Source organism: Galeopterus variegatus, unplaced genomic scaffold, assembly GCF_000696425.1.
Source record: "Galeopterus variegatus unplaced genomic scaffold, G_variegatus-3.0.2 Scaffold8425, whole genome shotgun sequence".
NCBI classification, from domain to species: Eukaryota; Metazoa; Chordata; class Mammalia; order Dermoptera; family Cynocephalidae; genus Galeopterus; species Galeopterus variegatus.
In genome coordinates, this window is record NW_007734536.1 from 47,483 (window position 1) to 56,797 (window position 9,315).

Here is a 9,315-nt window from a genome sequence, read left to right on the forward strand (position 1 = left end):
CACTCACAGCAAACTGTCAGGGGTCTGCCCTGTCAGGGAGGGGTGCACGTGGGGGCGGGGGCAATCAAGGCAGAGCTGAAGGCACAGGGTCTGCAGCCTGGGGGCAAGTCCTGCTTCCACCACTGCCCCTTCTGTTCCTGAGATTCTATTAGTAACTAATTCCTGGGGTTGCTGTGCCATTAATGCATTAATACATGCAAAATACAGGCTGGCCTATGCTAATTGTCTGAGAAACATCAGCCACTGTGTCCTATGGGCATTGTGCATGTAGCAATCACAAGCCTCTGAGACACGTGGGTGTGGAATAAATGATGAGAGGGGATTGTCTGAAGTTGCCAACAATTGTGCTAAAGTGTTGGGAATTGCAGGTTACTTTTTCCTTCTTTTCCAGGCTTCTTATAAAGCTATTGCCTTTCTTTTTGGGAGAAAAAGAGAAAGAAAAAACTCAGCCATATCCATAAATGTTCCCTACTTTGAACTAGGCCCTTCACCTCTTTGGAGGAGCCTTGGAGATTTTCTAATAGTTTTGTGATACGGCTGCAATTTTCTATCACTATGGTTAGTGCTTGTGCTGGTAAAAGACTTGAGAGAAGCCATGTGGAAAGGAATGGGAATAAGTCTGGGCACGGGGACATAAGAGGAACTAGAAAAAAGAAAGAGGCTCATTCTCCTGTTCAGGTCACTTAGACCTTCCCTGGGAAGAACAGAACAAGTAAAAGAAAAAAAGAAAAAAGCAAAGCAAAAATACTCTCCCATACAGGGGTCGGCAGGACACAGGAAAGGAGGCTCCAGGATATGTGTCCCTAAACTGGTTCTCACGTTTTTGCCTGTTTGTTTCAATTGCCTTCCAAAATATTAAATAAAGGCTGTTTTTGCAGATTTACCTGTCTCTTGGGATGAGGACTGGTGTTTTTAAAGTTGCCTTCTCCCCATGAAGCCCCACAGTCATCGTTCTTGCTGCCGCAGTTCACCGTAACTCCACCAGTCACCTGGGCCCTATGGTCCGCAACCCAGAGGTTGTGGCACTTCAGTCTGCGGTCCTGTTTCTGTCTGGTTTCTCTGTGCTGTGGATGCAGGGCAGGGGGGCTGACCCTCTTACGGGCACTGGTGAGGGCAAGCATACTGGCCCACCAATTTCCAACACACCCTCTCAGTCTGAGGAGTAAGTCCAACCCCAGTGTCCCTGAAAAACAACTCCATGCGGCCTCCGTCTGGGAGCTGAAATGGATCCTGCATCCAGGGATTTCATATTGAACAAGCCAAAAAGAGAGGACTCCAAAAGGAGGAGGCTACTCTGAAAGCACGCAGGACCCACACACCTTTTGGATGGAACAAGCCCTGTCCTGCTCCAGCTTCAGCCCAAAGACGCCCGATGACCTGGCAGAGTTGGGGAATGCACGTTCCCCTCCAGCATGCTCCCCTCCAGCACGCTCCCGCAGGCTAGAGGCCTCCAGCTCATCAGGGGAATCAACATTCCGATCAACACGACTAATCTCAGACTTTACACTCTACTCCGCAACTGCCAACATCTCTCAGATGACTGAATTGGGGAATTACCAGCCGCTGCCACCATAGTCACCCTGAGGTTCTCCAGCTGTGTGCACCAACGCAAACACACTCAATCTGGTTAGCCCGACCCACCCTGCCATTGCGCCTCCACTGGCCTGCTGGGCAACTGGGCCCCTCTGCTTCCTGTGCCCATAGCAACCCTACCTCTTCCCCTTTACTATGAGGAACCGGTTGTCTGTGTCCTGTTGTCCCCTCACCTACCAGCAGTGTCAGTTCCATGGGGCAGCAACTGCGTTTATCATGTTTCCTCCAGTGTCCCCAGAGCTCAGTGCCCAGCTCAGAGATGGCACTTGATTGAATGAACTAATGAACTTAATCAACCTTCCCTGGTTGAGTTTAAGAATTTGTGGGCGAGCCCCATGGCATCTCTTCACTTTGGGGAAATGACCAGGCTGACCCCAGGCCACTGTCACCCCAGGTCCATGGGTACAGGGGAGTGTGCAGAACTCCACTGTGTTGGTCATGCACAGGGGCATTTCTCCTCTACGGCTTGTCTGCAGAGCCAGTTGGAGAGGGTTTTTAGGATCTCCAAGAAATTTTCCTGCACTTTCATCCAGTGGGCTTATCAGACCATAAAGTGAAAGCAGCAGAATTCTTTTCAGCAATTAGGATGGTAAGGCAACAGGTGTTTCTAATTGCACTCATCAGAGAGTGCAATTAGCTGTTGATGGCAGCGAGGGGACAAAGGAGGGTTGTGTCAGAGACTGTGGAGGTGTAGACAGAGTGGTGCAGTTCCTTCCAAGGACCTGTGCTTTTTACAGCAGTGACTTAGGCAGTGTTAGCCTGGAGTGACTTCTGTCCTAATACGCGACGACAGTTGACAGAGGCCAGCCCCTCCCTGTGCCTGCATGTGTGTCCAGACCAGAACCCTGCAGGATCACCGCCTTCTCTAACTGACAGAGAAGGCAAGTGGAGGGCAGAACGCGTGGACAACTTGGCCTGGCATGCAGTCAGGACACAACTCACACCTCCTGTTCATAGTCCACCCGTCTGTCTGCAGGAAACACGACAGGACAATGTGGTTTTCATTTCCAAGAAGAAGGAGGCCCAGGAAATGAAGGACACAATATCCCTAACGACGATGATTCTCAAACTCTACAACCTTTGAAGTCAGTACTGGAAATGGACCCTGAAGAGGGCAAGCCTCTAATTCCATGGTCCTAAATTTCCTAGGGGATCCATAACTGCCTCTACAGCTGCGTTCCAAATCACCAGGGCTGCACAGTCCTCACAGCTGGTGAGTCAACAGAGGGAGCAAAATGTCACACATTTTAAAGAACATCAGTTGTGCAGTCCTCTTGGCTCACCATAATTGACTGTAACTCATCTGGACAGATTAAGACTATGATAAAAGTATTTATTCAGAAAAAAATGAGCACACTTCTTCCAAGTATGGAACCTAGAAGCAGCTCTGTAAAGTTTCTTTTAGGAGAGCTGACTTTAATGACCTTCCCATTGCCCGTGAACATCTCTCTGTGAGCTCTAGAAGTATCTGGCCATGAAGGGTGTGAAATGCAGGACTGTGAATCTGGTCCAACCCACTCCAGAGTCAAAGCCATGAGACTGCGTACTCAGTCAGCTTCTTCCTGACATAAAGCAGTAATAACGACACCCACCTGCAGACCTGTTGTGAGGACGGATACTACATTTCAACCCTCAGGTGCACAGTGAATGCTAAACAAAGGTCAATATCCTCTCCTTCATTTTCAAGGTTAGATGCTGGCGTTGTCTGGTTCTGTCATGTAAGCCCTGAGAACTGTTCAGAGGCAGCACAAGTAGATTGTTACCTTTGGTCCTGTCTCCAATCGAGAATAAAGTAAGTAGGTATGCAGATCCCCGTATTTCATGAAGGGTAAAATCACCATAGGCTTCGGGATGCCTTGAGAGCTCATTTCTATACATACACCTGAAATTAAAAACACAACCAGTTACAAAGAGCCTTTGTTATGTGTGACTACAAAAGCACTGGAGGCCAAATTGAAACCATATGCTTCCAAGTTAACAGTTTAATAACACGAAAGCTCCTAACTCACACACTGTGTTCTAGCCATCTAGAAACCTAGGAGCTTTTTGTTAGACTGAGTCTAAGAGGTAGTGACCTCATTAGAATTCAAGGGCAAACTAGTTTTATGTGATAGTTAAATACCTAAGTGTAGGAAGAAGTCCACTGCAACCAAATGCTTAGAACTATTCTAATTCTGTGCAAAGAATTTTGAGGTTCTATTGGTAAAATTCACATCCCCAAATTTTAACAGTTATATAAAGAGAAGCTGCAATACCATTTATCATGGAATTCTAGAAGTAGAGATCATCGCCTGACTCAAAGCTTGCAAAGTGCTTGCACTTTGTAGTGTAATTACAAAGTACAACTGTCTTCCTGGTCTGCTAAAGCCAACAGCTGCACATGAATAACAGTAATTTCTTTGACGTATATTAGAGCCAAACATTAGCTTTCACATCTCTCTGCAATGTCAATCATATAAAACTTTGAATGATCCCAAAAGAATTTATCATGTATCAAGTCCCAGGACAGCAGGAAAAAAAAAAAAAAGGTCAGCAGAAAATTCAATTATTTCCAGGTTTTCCAGGTTGCTCTTCTGACTTGGAATAGTGTCACTTACACAGCACCTACTCAACAGCTGATCTTTTCTTTTTGTACTTTTTAGCTAATAGAGTTGCAAAGCCAAAGTACGTTAAATCATATTCCATGAAATATGATTTAATATAATCACGTTTCATGAAGTGTTAAATCACATTCTGTAAAACTGTCAATGTATCACAATCATAATAAATAAGGATTTTCGAGATTAATAAATTATTCCTTAGAAATGATCTATGGAATTTGTCTACTTTTATAGCTTTACCCCACTGGTATCTGATTCATGAAAAACCTTAAATCAATAAAAATTTTAACATGAGCAGCTCCTGTGTCTTGCCTTTGAGTAACTGGGACTATTTTAATTGAAAGTCTCCTAGAACTCTGTGGACACATTAACCATTCCTAAGCCCATCGGTGCCCAGGAAATGCAACCCCATTTTCACTATCAGCCTCAGAAAAAGTAATCCTAAGGAGAAGGCTTCTGGATGAAAAACCCAGTCTTATAAATGACTTTTGGGTTTTATAAAGTGTAAACTTATCTGGACCAGAGATTTTTTTTCCTTTGGCACAGAGTGTATGAAGCGAGCCCCCTTGGCCACCCAATCCCGCCTTTCTCTGAGGTACCTAGCAGTCGGATGACATTCGGGTGGCTGAAGTCTTTCATGCATGCTGCCTCACTGAGAAAGTCCTCGATCTCTCGCTGGGAAAAGTTGTCCACTAAAGGAAAAGATGAAGAATGTTAGGCATGAATAATTTATGCAGTTAAGGGGAGGGGACGGGACGGGCAATAGCAACGTTGTCACCTAAAACTAAGTAAGGAAAAGGCAAAACTATAGGCACTGTAAACAGATGAGTGGTTGTCAAGGTAGGTGGGGGCTGGAGGGAGAGAAGAGAGGGACTAATAGGCAAAGCACAGTGGATTTTTAGGGCCATGAAACTATTCTGTATGAAACTGTAATGGTGGATACATGACATTATGCATGTGTCACAACCCATACACTGTACAACACCAAGAAGGGAACCTTAATATAAACTAAGGACTTCAGGGGCCGACCCCGTGGCTCACTCGGGAGAGTGCGGCACTGGGAGCACAGTGACGCTCCTGCCGCGGGTTCGGATCCTATATAGGGATGGCCAGTGCGCTCACTGGCTGAGCGCGGTGTGGGCAACACCAAGCCAAGGGTTGTGATCCCCTTACTGGTCACGAAAAGGACAAACAAACAAAAAACTAAGGACTTCAGGTAATAATAATGTGTCAGTACTGGTTCATCAACTGTAAAAAATGTACCACACAAATGAAAGATGTTTGTAAAAGGGGAAATTGTAAGGGGGAGGTAACTCTCTGCACTTTCTGACTTTCTGCCCAATTTTTCTGTAAACCTAAAACTGCTCTAAAATTTAAAGTCAATTAGTGAAGAAAAAACCCCACAAAAACTAAAATCAATTCCAAATGATCTGTTGCAATTGTCTTTGCTTTAAAAAAAAAAATGCCACACCTCTTCCATTCTCCCTGCAAGTCTGGGTGCTCAATCACACTTTGTGATTGCTGGATGCCCTTGCGTACCACCAAGTTTTTGAAATTAAACCAATGTAAGAAAGACATTTAAAATTCTATATTATGCTAAGTGAAATAAGCCGGTCATAAAGGATAAATACTGTATGATTCCACTTATATGAGGTAGCTAGAGTAGTAAATATCAGAGACAGAAAGTAGAATGGTGGTTGCAGGGGCTGGGGGGAGGGGGAAATAGGGAGTTACTGTTAAATGAGTACAGAGTTTCAATTTTGCAAGATGAAAAGTTCTAGAGTGGGTAGTGGAGATGGTTCCACAACAATGTGAATGTGCTCAATGCCATTAAACTGTACACTTAAAAATGGTTAAGACGGTCAATTTTAAGTTATGTGTATTTTGCCACAATTAAAAACAAACAAACAAATAAAACATAAAGCCAGGCTTGCCTTAGGGACTTTGGTTTAACAGGGTGTAACTAAAGACGGAAATCACATACGAGAGCAGCGAGCACGATGTCTGCACCGTCTCATGGGCTTAAAATATGAGAGTACTTCAAAAAGTTCACAGAAAAATAAAACTAAAAGTACGATTCTTTCCATGAACCCCCCCCTTTTTTTTGGCAGCTGGTCACGTGGGTGGAAATGCCATCTTGTTCTGCCATTATCACCTGGTCATTTTATGCTAACGAAGAAGTCCAGCACAATCTCAGACAAGTCACCAAGTCACTATAGATAGTTTTAGTATAGACATCCACAGATTCTAGAGTGTCCTGACTGGCATCTGCTACTGTTTTTGTCAACACTGTAACTCATTCTCTCCCACACTGCTGAGACAGAATAGTGATTGGACTCAGGGCCACCTCACCCCTGACTACAAAGGGCTGGGACAAATAGTTTCCCAACTGCAGGAATCCGACTGCTGTGGATGGAGTTGTGTCCTCCAACGTTCATATATTAGAAGCTTAATTCTCACTGTAACTGTTGAGGGCGGGAAATCCTGTTATGGTAATTGAAAAATGGGGTCCTGAAGTAGTGATTAGATTGTAGGACCGTGCCATAGTGAATGGATTAATAATGGTGGTCAGGGGCATGGTTCTGAGGGCTCTGAAAGGAGAGCATGTTACAGTCCCTCTCTGCTCTGCCATTCTCGCCATGTGACACCCTGCATTGCTGCAGAGTCACCTCACCAGATTGTGTCCCTTGACTTTGGACTTCGCAGCTTCTGAAACTGTAAGCAATAAATCTTGTTTTCTTATAAATTACCTCATTCCAGGTATTTTGTTATAAGCACAGAAATGGACTAATGGACTTTGGACTTCGCAGCTTCTGAAACTGTAAGCAATAAAGCTTGTTTTCTTATAAATTACCTCATTCCAGGTATTTTGTTATAAGCACAGAAATGGACTAATACAGCAACCCATACTCAGATAAGGGGAAGGCTAACCATGTACCTCTTAAGCAGTATCTTGCAGGAATGTGGGAACAGGATGCTTATCCAAAGGAGAAGACCCAGCTGCAGGAACTGTACCAAACTGGCCTGTGCCGAGATGGACCCCAGTGCTGACATTCCACGGAATTTTTCCCTTATAATCACACCCAGGGGCGGAGACTTAACATGCTAATGAGACATGTGATGCATGAAGAAGCATGACCTCCAAGTGCACAGGCACCAAGAAACCCCCCCTCTACATGCTTAAACATCACCCCTTTCCCACTTAAGCCCCTTTAAGATTCTCCCTGAACTTCCCCTTATGGAGCCAGCTGAAGGACCCTCTCTTCCATGCTGTCTGCCTTGTGCCTGGGCACAAGATGAAATAAAGCCTTGCTTGAGCAGGCTGATCGACCCTGTGTTAATTTCTATTACACCTGGAGTCAATGAACCCAGTTTGATAACCTGCCACACCAATGTGAACTTTCTAGAACGTAGCCTGCTCTGTTCCTCATTTGCTTAAGACTCTTAATAGTGCTGTACGCCTTATAGGATAAAAGCAGATTCTTTGCTACGACTCACAAGGCCCTTCCCTAGTTACTGCAGGCCTCTTTCCAGCTTGCTTGGAGTTTGTAGCTTCTGATAGCAGTTCCTCCTATGCCTTTGACCAAAGAATATTTCTCCTCTCTCTGGGAAACTTACTTTTCAGGCAGCCCCCAGATTCCTGAGGGCCATGCAACCATCCTCAAATGAGAAAGTGGTCCACCAAGGTAGATCAGATGACCACCAAGCTAATCCCTGGGTTCAGACACTGCCACCACATCAGCCCTGCTTTAGAAATTACTTTGGAGTTCTTAGCTCTGCTAGATGATAGAGAAAGAGAGAGAGAAAGAGAGAGAGAGAGGAAGAGATAGTAAACGTAACAAGCATTATTGCCTTGAATGTAAAGAATATGTATGAAGAGCTCATTATGATAACTTCCCTTTGGTGACCAGTATTCTCTACTACCTCTGACCCATCAGTGGAAGAGATCATGACTTATAAATGCCATCACTGGCCTCATGGAGCACCTGACAGTGAAATAAATGCCCAGAAGAATGGCTTTAATCATCAGTAACTCACACTTCATGGTCTTCACTGCCACTTTCTGAGAGGTTCCATCTTGCTGCTTAAGATTTCCTTCCATTACAGACCCAAATTCTCCTGTAAAGTAAAACAACATCTATATGGACACTGTGCAAAATCATCCCTGACCACAGAAACGCTGTAGTGCAGGAGCTACCGTTTGCATGTGGTCCAAGGTGGAGCCTGCCCAGGCGGCCCTTGCTTCCAGGCTGGGGGCACATGCCACGCACTAGTCTCCTGCTTGTCATGAGCTTGGCCAGCTGAGACTCAGCTCAGCGCCTTACTAAGCGTTATATCTGATCCAGGACACTTACAGGAGGACACGGAAGATGTGACCGAACTGCACAAGACTCTTAATGCCATCCCCATTCATCCTAAGAACAATTTAGCAAATTAAATACGTATTTTCACCTTTGTTCCTACTTAACTTAGGAAGGTGCCAAGAACAATAAACTTGAGAACTAGAGGAATACATTTAAAATACATAGGAAACTTACCAACAAGTTGCATGTGTTTCAGTGAAGGAAAAGAACTAATATTTTTCACGGGTCTACTGTGTGTGCTAGGCACTGTCGAGGCCCTTTTCATAGGCCAAAATCTGAGTTCCCAAAATCGCTATTTACTTAGCATTTATAAATTATAAAATAGAACCATGTGTATTGTAACTCAAAGTCATAAAAATGGTATTTTATTAAGTACACATTCAAAAAATCCCTCTAAACTGCTTACTTTCTTACCTCATATTTTAAAAGAATTTATTTATTTATTTATTCATTCATTCATTTTTGTCAGCTGGCTGGTTTGGGGATCTGAACCCGTAACCTTGGGCTGTAAAAGAATTACTTTAGGGCCGGCCCGGTGGCGCACTGCTACAGTGCACCGCTTGGGAGCACGGTGGCGCTCCTGCCTCTTGGGCTGTAAAAGAATTACTTTAGGGCCGGCCCAGTGGCGCACTGCTACAGTGCACCGCTTGGGAGCGCGGTGGCGCTCCTGCCTCTTGGGCTGTAAAAGAATTACTTTAGGGCCGGCCCAGTGGCGCACTGCTACAGTGCACCGCTTGGGAGCGCGGTGGCGCTCCTGC

The 9,315-nt window shown here is 44.8% G+C and overlaps 1 protein-coding gene across 1 annotated transcript in view; it reads right to left on the reverse strand.

Annotated features, from left to right (window-relative positions):
* The window catches only part of MERTK (MER proto-oncogene, tyrosine kinase), a gene marked incomplete at its 5' end in the record, with an annotated part of 61,424 nt that overhangs the window by 20,228 nt on the left and 31,881 nt on the right, over nucleotides 1–9,315 (reverse strand). The window contains 4 exons of the mRNA XM_008592878.1: nucleotides 3,357–3,475; nucleotides 4,793–4,885; nucleotides 8,232–8,312; nucleotides 8,732–8,814. Coding sequence (XP_008591100.1) covers nucleotides 3,357–3,475; nucleotides 4,793–4,885; nucleotides 8,232–8,312; nucleotides 8,732–8,814 — 376 coding nt within the window. The remainder of the gene's footprint in view (nucleotides 1–3,356; nucleotides 3,476–4,792; nucleotides 4,886–8,231; nucleotides 8,313–8,731; nucleotides 8,815–9,315) is intronic.